The 17,633-nt window shown below is 50.1% G+C and overlaps 4 protein-coding genes across 4 annotated transcripts; 3 read left to right on the top strand and 1 right to left on the bottom strand.

Annotated features, from left to right (window-relative positions):
- Window positions 1-1,827: 1,827 nt before the first annotated feature.
- BKA67DRAFT_511632 (ferric reductase like transmembrane component) lies at window positions 1,828-3,569 on the top strand (the record flags this gene model as incomplete). Its single annotated transcript, XM_046097414.1, has 2 exons — window positions 1,828-2,232; window positions 2,286-3,569. The coding sequence occupies 2 exons, from the start codon at window positions 1,828-1,830 to the stop codon at window positions 3,567-3,569; spliced, it is 1,689 nt and encodes a 562-aa protein (XP_045965261.1).
- A 1,301-nt stretch (window positions 3,570-4,870) lies between these two features.
- Window positions 4,871-5,371, top strand: BKA67DRAFT_511594 (Yippee/Mis18; the record flags this gene model as incomplete). Its single annotated transcript, XM_046097411.1, has 2 exons — window positions 4,871-4,969; window positions 5,138-5,371. 2 exons carry the CDS (start codon window positions 4,871-4,873, stop codon window positions 5,369-5,371), a joined length of 333 nt encoding a protein of 110 aa, XP_045965260.1.
- A 2,357-nt stretch (window positions 5,372-7,728) lies between these two features.
- On the top strand, window positions 7,729-9,789 carry BKA67DRAFT_550261 (aminotransferase, class III). The gene is made up of 2 exons (XM_046101645.1): window positions 7,729-8,363; window positions 8,422-9,789. Exons 1-2 carry the CDS (start codon window positions 7,916-7,918, stop codon window positions 9,468-9,470), a joined length of 1,497 nt encoding a protein of 498 aa, XP_045965259.1. The 5' UTR covers window positions 7,729-7,915; the 3' UTR covers window positions 9,471-9,789.
- Window positions 9,790-14,925: 5,136 nt separating this feature from the next.
- On the bottom strand, window positions 14,926-15,400 carry BKA67DRAFT_75759 (uncharacterized protein). The gene is made up of 2 exons (XM_046109416.1): window positions 15,205-15,400; window positions 14,926-15,150 (listed from the first exon to the last, which is right to left on the bottom strand). Exons 1-2 carry the CDS (start codon window positions 15,309-15,311, stop codon window positions 15,006-15,008), a joined length of 252 nt encoding a protein of 83 aa, XP_045965258.1. The 5' UTR covers window positions 15,312-15,400; the 3' UTR covers window positions 14,926-15,005.
- Between the last annotated feature and the right edge of the window lie 2,233 nt (window positions 15,401-17,633).

Genomic DNA, 17,633 nt, shown 5'->3' with positions numbered 1-17,633 from the left:
TCTGATAATGTTGATTCGTGGATAGAGTATTATGGCAGAACCTGGCCGGTCTAGCGCGGTGGAATGATTGGTGTGCCTTGCCCCGGCAATTGCCAAAGTCAACCAATTCCAGGCCGTCGTTCCTTGTCCGCCCAGACGCTGGGCTGGCTGGGTGCACTGGGTCTGGCTGGTGCTGTTTCAGAACTCAGCCATTCTACCCCATCGCCGTTGAAGCATCAGTCCATAACTATCAACCATGGGCTAAAAGCAACTGAAAGGCCAAGACAAAACATGTACGCGCAATGCTTGTTCATCAGATGGAAACGTAGCCATCCACATTCTGAGCGCAGTCACGTCAATCGACTGTTGTGGTAGCCCGGGTGAACAGAAACAGCACGGAGAAGAAGAAAAGAGCATTAAGTCGACCGGGAAACAGGACCCAAACACCTCATCACTGCCTCACTTGAATTCGTTATAGTAAGAGGAAGACGATCGATTGGTCTCTTCCCAATAACGACTGGTCAGTGATTGATCCCGATGATCCACGGTCAAGGTGGTCTGTTCTGGCTTTGGCTTGAATGCTCCGCGGTCCTGCCGGGCTTGTCTTCTGACAAACCGCCGGGTTCCTTGCATTGGTGTCGAGAACGTTGTCTTGGCTGTCCGCTAGTGACGCTTAATTGCATGCAGATCAGCGTAACAAACTCGTATGAATCGCTACATATTAATTGATGAAGCTTTCGTATCGATCATTGAAAATATGCCTGCGATCATTGGGGTGCAACGTAGGAGGCCAGGCATCGGATACATCACTTTGAGAGTGACCCCATGTTGTGACGGTCGACGAAGTAAGTATTTGCTGTTGCAGGTATCAGAGACCGCAACGATCCGATGACAGCACATCGACAGGCGCTGAAGATTTGCCAACGTTAGCGGGCTCGGCCAACGCTGATCGAAGCGTAAATTCGCTACGAGGTGAGAGTGGGGCAGGAGTACGGATTCGTAGGGGGTGCGAATCCCCACGTGCATTTTCTCTAGTGGGGTGGCTATCATTGGCCTCCTATAATTTATCTCACGCGCCGGACCCTGCCACTTATACGGGATCCTCTGCCCCTTCTGGAAGTCCATATTGGCCTCCAATCTATTCGTCTCTGCAATCTTCATCAACCTTTTCCCCATCCGCACGGGGAGCCTCAATATCCAACTTTCTTCACTTCATTCTCTTGAGGGCTGACGTCTTTCTCGCTCCTTTTCTAAGCGTCTCTCCAATTCGCCTAGGCGGCCTTCTTTCTCACTAGCCCCGTATATTCTTTTCGGACCTCAAGCCAGTCTGTGTTTGCCGCTCAGTGGATCGCCTACGATTTGGTTCATTCGACCAGCTAATCTGTGACACATTCTCGATACTTCAACATAACACCACAGGCACCTTACTGAGGCGACGACTCCTTGAGAAGGGAACACTGGGTTATTCGAGTTTTGGTTCTTGGCCATACGCATACAGCAGTGCTGTAGCTTTTATCTCGACGTTCTTTAAACTCATTTTGCAACCTTCCAGTGGCCCCTACTAAAGCCACACGGGACAAGACACACACGCCAACCTCATGACCCATCATTGAGGTCTCATCCCTTTAACAGCAAGTTACGGCACAAGGATACGTTCATCAGCACGTGTGCATTGTAGTGGGGAATTCCGATTTCAAGCTGGTTCACATTCTTTCGACACTTCCAAAAATAAAAACAGAAAACTACCAACTTTCTATCATGTCTGCGCCAACAAACACAATATCCGCCTCCTCCGGGAGCACTAGCGCCGCTGCTGGTCAGGGCCAGGCTACCGGATGGACTGCAGACATGGAAAACGAAGCCTTGTGTAACTACCTTCTCTGGGTTTGTGCGATCGTCTCGGCATGTCTGATTGTATGGAGAGGCACAACGGCGTTCATCAAGTACGTCCGTCATGTCAGCTGTATGAGCAACGACACGCAACGGTATTTTGCGCATACGTCGGGGCAGGTATCATGGTTCAAGAGGAATGTTTTGTACTCGCCTATTTTCAGCAAGCGACGTAACCGCGAGTTTCAACTAAGCAGCGCGGCCAACATGGGCACTCTCCCCACACGATTCCAGCTCATTTTTTTGCTCGGGTACTTGGCCACCAATGTGGCTTTCTGTGTCATCGACATTCCTTTCGAGAGCTTTACCGACGGTGGAAAGCAGTTGAGAAACCGTAGTGGTACATTGGCGGTTGTCAACATGGTAAGAACGCATGCATCCACGGATGCCGGGTACCTCGCTAATGCGTGCAACAGATTCCGCTTTTCATCATGGCAGGTAGAAACAACCCGCTCATCAAGTGGCTTGGTATGTCCTTCGACACTTTCAACCTTCTCCACAGATGGTTCGGTCGCATTGTTGCCCTAGAGGCTGTCTGCCACACGTTAGCTTACCTTGCTGTCTCGGCAAAGACCAAGGGTTGGGGTCCTGCCTTCCTGGGAATGTTCAAGTCGCAATTCCTTCTCTGGGGTTTCGTTGCCACTGTCGCGTTCGTCGTCATTCTCTTCCAGGCTTCAAGCATTTCTCGACATGCGTTCTACGAAACCTTCAAGCTCATGCACATTGGCCTGGCCGCTTTGTCGATTGCTGGCTTGTGGTATCACTTGAAGCTGGCTGAGTTGCCTCAGATGAAGTGGCTCCTTGCCGTTATCCCTATCTGGGTCTGTGATAGAGTCGCACGTTTCCTCCGCATCGCCTACAACAACTTTGGTAACGGTGGAACGGCCACGTTAGTCGAGGCGCTTCCAGGCGATGCCTGCCGTGTGACTGTTACCATGGCGCGGCCCTGGACTTTCAAGGCTGGCCAACACGCTTACTTGTACATGCCCGCCATCAGCTTGTGGCAATCGCATCCCTTTTCGCTGGCTTGGAGCGAGGAAGCCGAGGATCTAGACTCGGAGAAATTGGCCATGAACCGACAAGATGTTTTGGGGATGCGCAAGACAACCATGTCCTTCGTCATCCGTGCGCGCACCGGAATGACAAAGAACCTGTACGAGCGCGCCGCGCAACAACCCGAAGGCAGACTCTTGACCACATGCTTTGTTGAGGGACCATATGGTGGACAACATCTGATGCATTCATACGGCACAGTCATGCTGTTCGCCGGTGGTGTGGGTATCACTCATCAGGTTCCCCACGTTCGGGATCTGGTTGCAGGCTACGCAAATGGCACCGTTGCTACCCGAAAGATCGTTCTCGTCTGGATCATTCAGAGCCCTGAACACTTGGAATGGATCCGACCGTGGATGACTGAGATTCTGGCCATGGACAAGCGACGAGAAATTCTGCGAATCATGCTCTTCGTTTCCAGGCCACGATCAACAAAGGAAATCCACAGCCCGTCCTCGACAGTGCAAATGTTCCCTGGCCGACCCAACATCGATACCCTCCTCGGCATTGAGATGGAGCAACAAGTCGGCCACATGGGTGTCACAGTCTGTGGGCCTGGTGCTCTGAGCGACGAAGTCCGACAGGCTGTACGCAGGCGGCAATACCAAGGCGCTATCGACTTTGTTGATGAGGCGTTCACGTGGTAAATGACAACCGGGTTACATTTCAGGCGCGCACAGATTCTTACATTGCTTTCGGCGTTCACTGTCTCTCTCGAGTACATTCTTCTAGGTCCAAAACCTACTTCATATCAGTGCGGTTCGCGACATTCATTTTTCTTGTGTATATTCTTTTTCTTTGACAACTCGGGAGAGCGTGGCCAGGTGGTGCATATCTACTGTATGTGGGAGGGGCAAGTTCTCCAGGTTTTGGATAGAAGGGTTAGCCACCCACATTGGCCTGGTGCTGTACGTAGATAAAAGCTCTAAGCTAAAGTATATAACTACTGACCTAGCACAAACTGACTGAATCATCTGTACAACTTGCCTTTAGAGTTCTGGTGTTCCACCTACATTGTTCCTGAAAGTGACTCGGCGTTCCAAATTAAGGTATCAAAACGTATGCCATCTCATCAGTGGAGCTATCTTGTGAAACTTCTCTGGACGAACAGCAGTGAGCTGAATCTACTGCTTGCGTAGGCTGATCTTTGGGTCTTTCTATCCTTAGCAAGCCACTTGCATCTGTCTCCATGAAACGAACAGGGGCGCCTGATTTACAAACATACAGGAGCACGGAAGTTACGTCTACACTGAGGGGCGGGTTCTACCCCGCAAACCATTTGGTTTGGCAGATCCTCCACCGATAAGGTTGTTGTGATTTGATCAGGCCATCCATGGCATTCTGTAATGGGTCTCTTGTCTAGCTTTTTAAAATTAGATGTAATAAAATAAAATAAAATAAAAGGAGGCCCATATCTGAACACTACGAAACTGTTCGTGGCATAGTTCAGGAGTGGCTCTTGCATGCCCTAAAAGACTCCCTCGCTATCGCTATCGCTATCGATGGTACAGTAGATGCGAACATGGCGGTGGGCGGTACTGATAAGCAGTGAGATTTCACTACGACAAGGAGGAAAGCCCTCGAAAATCAATCAATCAAATATGATATGTATATTATAATTATCGAGTAGGAAGTTCGCTCATATAATAGGGTATGACATGGACTGGCCAGAGTCACGCCAGTGATTAGATGCTAACGTTGGAGTAAAGTTCACGCGACTTACAACGCGACCGGAAATCTCACGGTTACCTGCTTACAAGTTCGCGGTTATGACGGAGTTAAACCCCAGAACCTCCCCGCCTTTCATTCATTGAGGCTCACGTAAGGACAAGAACTGGCACCACCAGGACCGCTCCCCTCATCAATCTGTTCATTACTCAATCCTGCGACGATCGACACAGCTTCGCAACAGACAAATAGACAGACAGTCTGTCGGCAGCCACCGAAAATGGGTCTCGCCTACAACACGTACCTTGATAGCGTCAAGGTTTACGGTTGCAAGAACTGCAAAGCACATCTTGCTAATCACGAAGAGATAATATCGCGGGTAAGTACTACCATATCCTCAGAGTTGGCGACAACGAGCATCATTACCAAGCGGTGGCAAATATGATTCAAGGAATCAATATCTCACTCAGCCTTGCTGCCGCCCCGACCAGCGCGTGCTCCTCGTAACAAACCAAGGCCTCGAATAACATTTGCTCTTTGACAACAGAACTTTCGCGGGCAGCACGGCAAGGCCTACCTCTTCAACAGCGTGGTCAATATCGAACAGGGTGAGCCCTCGGAGCGTTCTATGACGACCGGCCGGCACATCGTGCGCGACATCGCGTGCAAGCAGTGCAAGGACACTGTTGGATGGAAGTACGACAAGGCCTACGAGAGCTCCGAGAAGTACAAGGAGGGCAAGTATATCCTAGAGGCTGAACTGTTGTGCTTAGTCAGCTAGAGGGATGGTGAGCGGCGGTACAGCTACAGCAGTATCATAGACCCAGTCGTCGAAGGAGACGACGAGAACACTGCTGTCGATGGCGGGCGATTAGGCGGTATGAGGAGAAGGATGGGGGCAATGAGTTGGGCGAATCAGAGACCTACCGCTATTAGAACAAGGACATCGGCTCGGGAGTTGGCTGAGGATGCCCAGGATGCAAATGCACAGCTTCAGCTGGATGACGTGTCTCCGCCATTGAGACTGCTCTATTTGCCCACGATTTACAGGTCATTCTTCAGTCGTGGTGCCTAAACGACCGAGGCTACTTCGATTGTAACCTTTTAACGAGTGCGGATTTGCATTTTCGGCGTTTTTACGACTAGGCGTTGGCCTCCACGGACGGACCGGTCTTTTAGCGAACTGGATTATTGACTTCTGGCGGGACAAATGGTCCCTTTCCTTAACTTGTGAATATAACTAGCGCAACATGCCTGCCCTCTCATAAATTCACTGGAATAGCCTCGCAAAACATTGGCATAAGTGTTGTGATTTAATAAGAAATATCGTCTCGACGGTCAAGGGTTCTTCGGGATCTTGTTCCCTTTATTGCCCACTTTGTTTTGTCACATACACAGCAGGTTTGATGAGCTCACTTTTCCTATACTCGATTCATACCGCTACGACATCTAAGAGTCGGAACTATCACGCCGCAACACCAGGCAAGATTCCACGTTGAGCATAGATGTTATAGTGGGACGCAGGAACAAGCTGTTTTATTAACTATGGAGTCTTCCATATTGTGATGGGGCTGCCTTTCACATGCTGGCTCAGCCGGAAACAAATGTGTCTGCTGTTAATTCGTGTTTGGTCATTGGCCGGCCCTACACTGAACCTGCATTTAAGAAAGCGCCAAGGCGATGATTAATATTGTTACGGTGACAGCTGCTCATCCTCAGCTATTTCTAACGAACGAACAGGTTACAGGTCTTGCAGGCTTTGAGCCTCTTCGGACGTTTGGGCAACACGAGTGCTTTTCATACAAACCACTCGGTACTCGATCACGGTGCGCTGGCTTTCAACGAGTCTGTATGGCTGGATGAGGGAAGCTTTTCGCGATACCCTGATGTTTGTTTCTGCCGCGGCATGTCCGCGGTTTCTGTGTTAATCAGGTCGAAAGAGGGTAGGCCTGCAGCCTGGTGAAGCACGCCCTACCAACTGCATTAACCATGACAGGCTGCTGAGGCTTAATGATTGGACGCAGAAGGGCAAATGTGACCGATGTCAGTACTCTCGCATATGTATGATCCCAACCGACATAATCTCTTCATGTACAAATTTCTGCTGCATAATATAGCTGCCGAGTTAGCCACTTGCCTCCAGGGTTCCCTGATTGGATCGGAAGTATGCGTAAAATCGTTTGATCATAGCTCAGCCCCGGACTAACAGAATGCACTGTCCTGGCCAAGTGTCTTGAGATGCACTGCTTGGAACCTCCGGTAAGATCCGCGCCCTTGGTGTTCTTCTAAACTCGATTTCGATGTTGTGCAACAGAAACAGTATTATCTCATTCGTCACATCATAGCCCGGCCCGTTCGTGATGCCGTCCTTCGGCAAAGGGAAAGAGGGCTGGGCTGGGCAGTGGCGCCGCCGACCTGGTCATTGTAATAAGACTCTTTATAATAATCCGAAAACAGGCAATTAGCTGCTTTTGGAGCGGGGAAAGTCAACATCTGCCCACCATCATCTCACTTACTGCCTGATCACATCACATCGGTTGGTGCATCTCCTTCCCGGGCCGGACCCGGATCCCGTGGCCCATCACAATGCAACGAGGACTCGTACCTATGATACATGCTCATTTAGGAGCTGTTCCACTGCCAAAAATGCAGCCTTATTTTGCTACAGATTCTAGAAACTTGGATTACATGCCTAGCCGTTCGCCTAGGGCAGAAGACAAGGTCATCAAGTCAAAGCAAACATCATTCTCGAAAGCGCTCCCTTTTCTAAACTGGTATAGTACTTATTATAGAGGCGATCACATATTCTGTGCCTGCTTCTGCTTCATATTTGGTTATTTCCCAACAAGGGCTGAAGCATATGCTACATTAGATGAATAACGATTGGTCTACATCAACCGGTGTGCGCATCGTAGCATCTTTCGCCCGGGCATTCAGCTTGGTCACGGACAGCAACGTCCTATGTGGCGGCGTGTTTCCCTTCCGTTTCCGACGGGTACAGAGTCACCCAGCAGTGTCCTATGCTTACATGCAGCTGGCCTCGAGCTCTGATACGTCTGCAAAAGTGCTCAATGCAACGCATCCCCCCACACCTTCAGTGGCACTGCACCAACGGTTCAAGGCTCAGCGTGTGAGGATCCGACCCGCGCAATCCCTCCAATAGGCGCACCTGAATTTTTCCCCGGCTCACAAATTGGGTAACGGTTTTGGGCGCATAGTGAGGATGTGTTAAGGGCGCAAGAATACCTGTCTTAGAATATTCGCAGACATCTCCCCCATAACTATATGCACACATCTCCCCGACGAGGTATGCCGTCCCCATTATATGGGACCAGGCCATATTACCATGATGCAAACCGTGCATATTTTAGATCCGATTTTGCCAAACAGTCCGGGCATGGCGGATCAGGGTTCAATTCTTTGTAAAAGCTCAAGCTTGATCTCTCATAAAGTCATTGCCGATTGTCATGAGGAGTCTACAGTTGTAGAAAGCAGATTGTCTCTCAGCTCTGATCGGCCGATAGCTGTCAGTGGCCATGAAAACTACATCCTTCTCGACGACGGCCGCCATATACTGGATGCTTGTGGCGGCGCTGGCGTAGCTTGCATCGGCCATGGGAACAAGGAAGTGATCGAGGCAATGGTCGCCCAGGCCATGAATATCTCGTATGTGCCCTGGGGCTTCTTCGAGAACAGTGCCAAGTTGGCCCTGTCGGAATGGTTTTCTTCCACCTCGGGCGGTCACTTCAACAAGGTTTACATAACCTGTTCTGGTAAGCTTGTCCTCGTGATCCTATTACCTTTGACAGATAAATGATACCCAAGGCCTAGGCTCCGAGGCTATCGAGGGAGCGATGAAACTCGCCCGCGAATATTTTGTCTGGAAGGGCGAAATGGAGCGTGTCAAGTTTATATCGCGAGACGAGTCGTATCATGGCATTACCTTGGGCTCACTGAGTCTTGGAGGCCATATGAGCCGACGGGCACCCTTTGAGGAGTTGCTGCTCTCCAATGTACATCGCATACCAGCTTGTAATGCTTACCGCCAGAGGCTCGACGGCGAACCAGATACCTTATACGTTGCACGAAAAGCCCAGGAGTTGGAAGATATGTTCCGGCGGCTGGAACCAGGTACTGTGATAGCCTTCATCGCGGAGCCCGTTGTTGGTGCCGCTTCTGGCTGCATACCAGCAGTCCCGGGATACTTCCAGGCTATGAAGTCGGTCTGTGACAGATATGGAGCTCTGTTCATTCTAGACGAAGTCATGTGTGGGATGGGCAGAACTGGAACAAACCACGCCTGGGAGCAGGAGGGAGTCCTGCCTGATATCCAGACGATCGGCAAAGGTCTTTCTGGAGGGTACCAGCCGGTATCCGCAATTCTGGTAGGGCCCAAGATTCACCAGGAAATGCAAGACCGGAATGTCACCTTCACGCATGGCCACACGTACCAAGACCATCCGCTCGGATGCGCTGCGGCGCTGAAGGTACAGGAGATCATCACCGGTGATAACTTGCTCACAAATGTGCGGGAACAGGGACAAAACCTAGAGAAGCTCCTCAGGCAGAGAGTCGGCGACCATCCACACGTGGGAGATATACGAGGCCGCGGGCTCTTCTGGGGCATAGAATTCGTGGAGAACAAGCAGACAAAGATGCCCTTCGACCCGAGCTTACAGGTTGCGCAGAGAGTACACAAAGCTGCCATGGCGTCACCGAGTGATATGGCGATATACTACGGGCAGGGCTGCGCAGGAGACCAGCAGGGCGACCACATTATGATCATGCCGCCTTACAATGTCGACAGCAGGACGATCGAGGTTATCGTGGAGAAAGCCGTAGCTGCCATTCACCAGGTTTTTGCCGCCGTCTCAGGCTGAAAGGCGAGGTTAGTGGGTTGTTGAGAATTTAAGCGGGAAGATGTTGGGGAGCGAGAAACCCAGATATTCAAGCACGCCGCCGTGTCAGCTGGAACGGGCATCCTTCCTTTCCCGTTGTAGCAGGCTTCAGCGCGCGCTCTATCATGGACAGGATGTTGACTCCAACCAAACGGCGGATGACGTTATTGAGAGCATATACATACGCCTTCAGAAATAGTAAATAGTGGCATGATCTGAAGCCTTACATAATTCGAAATCATCACCAGACTTGTAAGATTGGTAGACTCAAAAACGATTACAGTCAAAGGCATTCACAACTATAACAGTCTATCAGCGGCTTCTGTATGGATACCCTGGTAGCCTTTCTGATGCATTTATGTAGGGACGTAGTTTGATTCAGAGTAATCGAAGACTTCTGTAGCCAAACGATTCTCTCTATCGCAGGTGTTACCTAGTATACTACACACTATCGTGACGACTTACGTTCTGTCTGTGTGCCCACCAACACAACTATATCACAGTCTTGCTCTTCAGACAATGGGTGAACCTGACGATGATCCAGACCTTTGATGTTGTGAAAATTACTTTTACTCACAACCCTTAACTATATCTCCGCCACGATTATACATGCCAGATCTACTGTAAAAGTTATCGGCATGACATCAGACAAGAGAGTTTGCATAACCCCGATCAACATGAATACATCATTATCTTGTCACAAAGCCTGGTATGGAGCACTGTCCACCAACTCTTTAGGTAGTACTGTTCCAGCAAACCACTATACCCCGAGGCTTGGCTATGCGGGCGCCACCAGCGGCGGCTCTTAGTAAATCTGAGGACCTAGGTCCGTGAATCGCCGCTCTTGGCCTACGCGATCAGCTACCAACGAGCCAGGCGAGCATGTACAGCACCCTGGGTGTACCATGCGAATCGGCGTCGATCATCAAGCAGTCACTGACTCTCAGCTGGTGGGGTCGCAGGAGGAGATACTATAGTTAGCCCTGCCTGGCCTTACCATACTCCATCGGTCTTGCCCCCAAAGAGTTCTAGATTTTATGCCGCATGTTCGTGGAAGCAAGCACAACCCTTGAAGAGAGGTCTTGACGATAGCTGGGAAACCCACTTCCGAAGAGCCTGGCGGTTTCAGAAGCCGATTCTCTATTGGCGCCGTTGGTGGGCCAGCCGGTATACCATCCGGTTGAGGGACTAGCCCTATCACTCTGCACTCTAGGGACTTCTCGTGGCAAGCATGGCAGAGGATCTGGGCCCAGGGTGAGGAGCGTGCTCTTTTCGGATGAAAGCCAAAAAAGCCTGCTGTCATGGAAAGAGAGTAACTAGCACAACGAGATAGAACGGGCCATGGGTACCTTTGTTTCGCTGTGGGCTTCACTTCGCTTCCGGGAAGGCACAACCGACCCGAAAAGCTCCCTTCGCCGCTGACATCAACATTGGAGCTTGGCAAAGGAGTCAGAGACCGAAAAGGGCGGATGATGTTGTTCACGACGTTATGCTTGTGTTTCCCAAAAATAGTACGGATCCGTACATTCACTATTGTCATTGTACCTTTTGGCCGATAGGACGCCGGGCAGATTTGGTCACGACCGCGTCAGCAAAACAGAAGTGACTCGTGATGTAACAGGAAACTTCTATCTGTCATTGTTTCAGACTTTTCGACCACTTGGGCAAACCGGAGGAGTCAAAGCGAGGGCATCCGCATAGATCAGAGGTTGCACACTTTCCATCCTGCGAACGCCGATTTGGGCGTCTTCCGCGAATGTGTGTTTCCCAGAGATCAGACTCAGCGCCACAAACGGAGCAACCAGACAGGTGGGAATTGTCCCTTTGCCCATGCCAAGAAGGGGTACCGATGGAGGATGAAACATGGAAAGCCGTAAGCACAGGCCAAGCGCCCAGCGTAACAGCAGCTACGGAGTATTGGGCGGACATTTTACCCGCCAGATGGTATCACAGCCGGGGTAATGAGTGAGTTTTACTCAACTGCTTGCAATTAGTATGCCGTGGTACATGGCGGATTCCTCTGATATTGCTCAAGCAGAAGCTATCTTTTAAATACGAGAGAGCAGTGGTCTAGGCGCAGGGTCAGTTTACACGCTGGGGCTTGGGCTTACTTGCCATCCTGATCGGCGGATCGCCCGAGCTGTATTCGAAGCCGAGGCGGCTGGTATGGATGGCAATCCGTTTAGCAGCCGAACCGTGCAGTATGCTCGCTTTGCCGCTGAGCTCCAAGTGATCTAGCCCCTTGCAAACGCGGAAAAAAGCTGGAAGCAATCTACTCCAAACCATCGTCTTGAAAACTTAGCCGGGTGGGTGAATAGGTATCAGCTCGTAGGGCATCGGGGATATCGTCAAAAAGGGACATAGTTGACAGTGTCAGGGATGTTCCTTGTTTAGACTCGGAAGGACTCTAAAATTGGGTATGGAGAAACGTATACTATGTAGGCCATCATGGCATCAGCTCGGGATCGCGTATGACTGGCGTGCTAGTCATGTGGGCATTCATCAAAGTCGACTGGCAGCGCTGATTATTGTGAGGTCGAGGTGTAAATCATGGTCCGTGTGTCTTTCTGGAAGCGGGCCAGAAAAACTTGCGACAAATCCATTTTGGGTGTTCCTGTCTCATGTTCCTGAGGCTAGCGACTCTGAAACGATGCCCATTGTGGTGATGGCGGCTTGCCAAGCCCTACTAGATGCGACCGTCTTCTGCAAGTACGCATGACATATCTTCTTCAGGTGAACGAACATCCTTTATGAGGACGTGCACATTCAGCCCGTGACTTTGAGGATGACTGTGTCACCGGGCAGGATCATCTGAGCAGCATTCCTGAAAGAGAGCAGATCCATGTAGCGAACGAATGTAGGTCGGCCCTTTTTACACCAGGGACACCAATTCTAGATCTCCGCAGCTGCAATGGCACCGGCTAGTGCTACGGTAGCCCACCACTGCTCTTGAGGATTTGAGGATATGAGCTTGGCATAAAGAAAACTGCCAGGATAAAGACTGAATGTTTCATCGCCATGTGCAATAAGATGGCATCGTGAGTCGCGTTTCAGGAGCTGCAATAGTACCTGCAGTCGATCTCTGGCCATGATAAAGCGATGATCAGCGCTTGGGCGAATGCGGATGATCACCGTGCGTACACCTTCGTATCAGAAGAATATACTGGATTCGGTGCACTGAAAATGAACCTGGACTCATGGTACAAGCGGTGTTCTGATTGAGAGCACTTCAAATTCATATGCTTGGGGTGGCAAGTGCACAATGTGAGATTTTCCCGCCAGAACTTTGCCAGTTGCGACGGATTGGCACCGCCACAGAAAGAATGCTGGAATATGATAAGCTTCGCAGATCTCCCGCGCAATATATTTTTTTTACCCGAACAGCTAGCAATACTACACCACTGTCGCCTCCACTCTGCTTTAATTTGCATAGGGATATTTTGATATGAATATTTACACGCGACCTGCCCGAGTGGCTTAGTTTCATCTAATCAACGGTCGTATGCTGTGTACTCATGTGAATGGTCGTCAGTCGCTCTCGCATGAACTATGTAGCTCTTGCATGCGCGCGGTTGAGGCTCTTCTCACTCTTTGATCGCGAAGCTGACTGATTGCGATGTCGCCTGTATAAGACCCGCTTAGTAGGCCTAAGATGTCTTCAACTCCCACCCAACCATCTGCTGGCGGCTTCCGCATCGTAGTATCTTATTTTGGTTGACGCAGGTACGCGCAGTTTGCCATTAATTCTGCACGAACCTGATCTTTAACGGAGCCGCCCAGGGTTCGGCAGCGTACTTTTCTGCGGCCACCCAGCGGATAGGCAGGCCGTCGAGAACGCGACCGTGAGATAGGGTAGAGATATATGGATGAGCGTTGCTGAAGATTCTATTTCTGGACCAAAGAAGTACGAAACACGCGAATTGGTGACTGGGGCTTTCTGAAGCAGCCAATCAGAGTGCCGAACAGCTCTCCTGGCCGGCATGAAAGCGATACGCAAGTGTGGGTGCAAGCTCTTCAGTGGCATCATTGGCCTGTGAAACCACCACTGAAGTCTGCCGGAGGTAAAGTTTAAGCTTGGTAGTTATGACCGAAGACCGGGCAAATTTTGAAACAAAACACCTTGAGATGCCCGAAAGCCCTGGATTAGAGGTTGTTTGGACGGCAGCTGTCTATGTCTCCGAAAGACGAGCGACACTGAGATCAGAAGGCTCGTACAGAATGGACCATTCAAGTGCCATTATGTATCTGTAGGACGTAACCCTGGATCTTTCCAGTAACGGGAGTGACTACGCAAAAGCAAAAACCGACAGCTTGTAAGTTTTTTTCTTTTAGACGAATGGAGGTGTACGCAATAACCCAATAGATCATGTGATTTCTAGACATGGCGCTGGGCAAGGTTGAAACGAGTCAGTAAAACAAATACCGGCAGTGATATCTACTTTATGGTGGACATGAAGGTACCGTGGCGCGCAATCGAGCATGCGCTCATCAGCATATGGGATCGCAGAAGGCTTTCTGAATTAGCATTTGTTGTTTCGAGTGATGGTTGAGACGAAGAAACATCCTTCTAGATCTGTCCGGGAGTCGTTGCCGGCAAACGCCGATTTGCTGGGTGACTTGCCGGTAGTGCTAACGAAATGAAATTGCGGAGGAGTTTCGCATTTGGCGAGATGTCACCTTATATTTTATGGAATTCCTAAGCTAGTTGTCTTTCCCTGCAAGAAACGACGCTTTGCAGAATACGAACATTACAGCGGTGAGATAGGTCGCATTCCAGCAGGGTCAGGGGAGCCGTGGAAAATCGTAAAGAGAAATTCGGGTATGACTTCATCCAAACCCACGAGACAAACTTGCTGCCGGGAGGTTGAGCCACAGATGGCTGGCCTGCCCGCTGCTGAGGTTCCTGAGTGTGATGGTTTCACATTATGCTGGTGATGCTGATCAAACAGGTCCGCCTACCATATTGGGAATTGACCAATTGCTAGTGCATGCAGCCCACAACGCACGTTCGGCCGAAGGGTCACCATAATGGCATTCTCTTCTCATAGTATTTGAAGAGCCAAGCAATCGCTATGTCAAGACCTCAGGTCCATAAATGGCAGCCAAAGGCGCCAGTGTAAGTGCAAGTGGCGAAATTCAATAATCGGTATGAACAATTCATGCAGCGCCGACGTCATGATGTTTCTACTCGGGCACACCCTCTTTTGTCTGTGATCAGGAGGGTGGTGTACAGGTTTATCTATGACAGCGGAGTTGGCACAAGCAAAGTCACCAGGATGAGAAAGCAATGGTGGAAACATGTTGCTGTTTAATTTCGAGGTTGAAGAGAGGAATATTATGCTTGCTTTTCAGCGGCGTGATATTATGCAGGCTCGCTCAAGTACAACGGCTACCAGCCGCAGAACGTGTGCAGTGCAGTTAGCCACGCCGATTTACTTTGGCCTGGCGGCTAACAAAAGATCGATTGGGTATTGCTTCGTCAAAGACGGCCTACAAAATTGACCATCTCCGCAATTCTTACGAGCGTGAATTTCCATGGCGCACCCGATGAAAGCGCTCAACGAGTGGTTTGGAAATGATGGATTTGCATAGTCGAAGGTGCGGTAGCGCGGTGGTTGGGCTAGTTGAATTGATCAAATCACAACATGGCGTCTCTGCTTGGCTTGTGGAGTTGAAGAATAAGCTGGCTGCTCTGTACAAGGAGAGGCATACGTACTGTAGAATGGTCGGGGTGAGTGATTGCATAGGCATAGGTATTGCCATGCATGCCATGCCTGCCATGCCTGCCATGCTGCAAGTCCAAAGAAAGAAAATGGCGCCCATTTCTAAAACTCGTTTCAGATTCCTCAAGAGATGCACTAATGACAAGTCGGCAGCGAAAACCCCGGTCCCGTTATGCCCAATGAACCAGGATCAGGAGCAAGAACAAGGAAGAACTGCCAAGAGGCTCGGAGGCAGACATGCAGACAGCGACTACCGTTCAGCGTTGCCCAGTCACGTACGCGAAGACTAAAGCAGCGTTGTAAGCCCATGCCATCGAATGGTTACATTTCATTTGCTCGATGGGGGCTCGATGCAAAAGTACCGATACATCGTTTAGATCCATTTAACTTGGAGGATACCGTCATAATATACTCCGTATACTCGTTCATGGGACTGCACCTTACTATGCACAGCAGGAAATGTTCCGTGGTGGAGAGCATTGCCTTTTCATGGGTCGGCAGAAGAGCCGGCTGGCATGATCCTGCTATGTAGCTGTGTCGTTGGGTATACTAGGCGACACTGAAATGCTTGCTTGCCTATACCTTATAGCAAAGCTCTCTGTATACGATGTGTTTTACACGACGAAGTCAGAATGAACATCGGCGTTTTCTCCGTGAGCAAGTCGATCAATCAATGAACATGGCAAGATTCGATGCCTACCATGGCCCACGTCCGTCATGAGCTTTTTTGGTTGCGCCCTTTGGAATTCGTGCCTGGTTGCATTTTCAGTGGGAATATCGTATTTTCATGAACTCATCCCTTGTGAGCAACGGCTACGAGCAAAGTTGATATCGATTAAGCCCAGCAGCTGCTCTATTATATGCCGGGTTTTGACATCGTACGTTAATCTTCAACATTTGTGGTTCTGAAGACGTACAGAGCTGTCAGAACTGCCCTAGCATGTAGGTTTTTCTTCCAGAAACCCAAGCGATGTAGCAGCATGCGGAAATTACGCTGATCCCGTCGCTGGCGCACTACCGAGTAATATATCCTGACTCCTTTTTAAGCTTGTCTAAGACACTGACAGCTGTACATAATAATCACAGTGGATACTAATGAGCTAGTCTGGGTCACATAACTGAGCACAATGTCTCTCGATCTGCTTGTTCCCTTCTGCTGAGAGTAAGTCATCATACTCGGTTCATGCAGATGCAATATTTTCTGGTTGCGGTGCTAAGAGGGTGGAGTACCGGTACCGAAGCAAACCGACTAGACTGCCTAGGTGCTTGCCGCTTTGTCGCGCTCAAGCAGAAAAGTGTCGTTGCTGTGAACTTGACCAACGAAATGCTATGTACTCCATTCAATCCCTGCTAGAGCATGACTATGCGACCCATCAGCGTCTCCATCTCGGTCATCTCAGATCTCTTCGCACTTGCGGGATGATCTATTCTGGACCACTGCTTTAATTTGCGTGCGACCGTCATGGCGGCCGGACGCACAGCGCCAGAGCGTAACGCCGTCAGCATTGAGCCCGAGTTTGAAAGGGACACGAGTAGATTGAACCATTTCCCACTTTACTGGATCGTTCTGCAGCGTATGTTGGGAATAGGAAGCCAGCCAGCCAGCCAGCAAAGACTTGCGGTGTCATTGGGTGCGGGTCACCTAATTGTGGTCATTTCTGGCAAAAAAGCTCTTCGCCAAGGATAAGCTGGACCCCGTACCATTGCAGAAATCAAAGCCGACCGTTCCTGGACTATCTCCAAGAAGCCAGCACAATCCCAGCACTAGAATGCAACTAGAAGGGCCGTGTGTCAACCACCCGAACTGGCTCCTTGTTACCTGATCCTGATCTTTCACCTCAAGAGGTGATCCTTGAGTCTGGCCGCGATGATCCGGTGACATCCACAACTAGTGGGTAAACAAGAGCAACCGTATTCTCCTCATCAGCCGCCGGATGCGTGCAGCGTCGTTAGGCCCCTGTAGAATTGTCCTAGATTGAGGGACAACGCATTTTATATCAAGACGGACTTTGGAGGGGGGAAGGAGAAGAAGAAGAAGAAGAAGAAGAAGAAGAAAAAGAAAAACCAAAACATAACGTGGTGCGCAGACCAGAGAAGGAAGAAACGATTACTTGGAGATTGATTCTAGTGGGCACTGTATGTACAGACAACGCGTGACGATAATACATACGCAACAAGGATACTCTGAGCCATGTCCTCTCGTGACCCTGTCAGGATCCCTTCCTGCTTCCCTGCGATGCCTCACGCCTCCTCTTTTCTTCTCGGAAATACCCACAACAGCTTTGTTCCTCTTTTGAGGGCAGGAAAGTCGCCGGAGCTGGCATGGCATGACAGAAGAGACAACGTCCCTGGCTTCGCTCGCCTATGGCTCATGGCCTGTGGAGGTGGAGAGATGAGGCTTGTACAGGTCAGGGCTAGCGCT

The sequence above is a fragment of the Truncatella angustata genome (genome assembly GCF_020726525.1).
Source record: "Truncatella angustata strain MPI-SDFR-AT-0073 chromosome Unknown BKA67scaffold_1, whole genome shotgun sequence".
In the NCBI taxonomy this organism is placed as follows: Eukaryota; Fungi; Ascomycota; class Sordariomycetes; order Amphisphaeriales; family Sporocadaceae; genus Truncatella; species Truncatella angustata.
Note: the sequence above shows the minus strand (reverse complement) of the source record. Positions and strands in the feature narration are given on the sequence as shown.

Excerpts from the sequence above, each read along its gene's own strand:
- BKA67DRAFT_550261 (XM_046101645.1), top strand. The coding sequence starts at position 7,916 with ATGGGACCAGGCCATATTACCATGATGCAAACCGTGCATATTTTAGAT. Across the intron at positions 8,364-8,421 it reads GGTTTACATAACCTGTTCTG|GCTCCGAGGCTATCGAGGGA; the intron begins GTAAGCTTGTCC and ends CCCAAGGCCTAG.
- BKA67DRAFT_75759 (XM_046109416.1), bottom strand. The coding sequence starts at position 15,311 with ATGGGCGCCATTTTCTTTCTTTGGACTTGCAGCATGGCAGGCATGGCA. Across the intron at positions 15,151-15,204 it reads CTCACCCCGACCATTCTACA|CCAAGCAGAGACGCCATGTT; the intron begins GTACGTATGCCT and ends CAACTCCACAAG.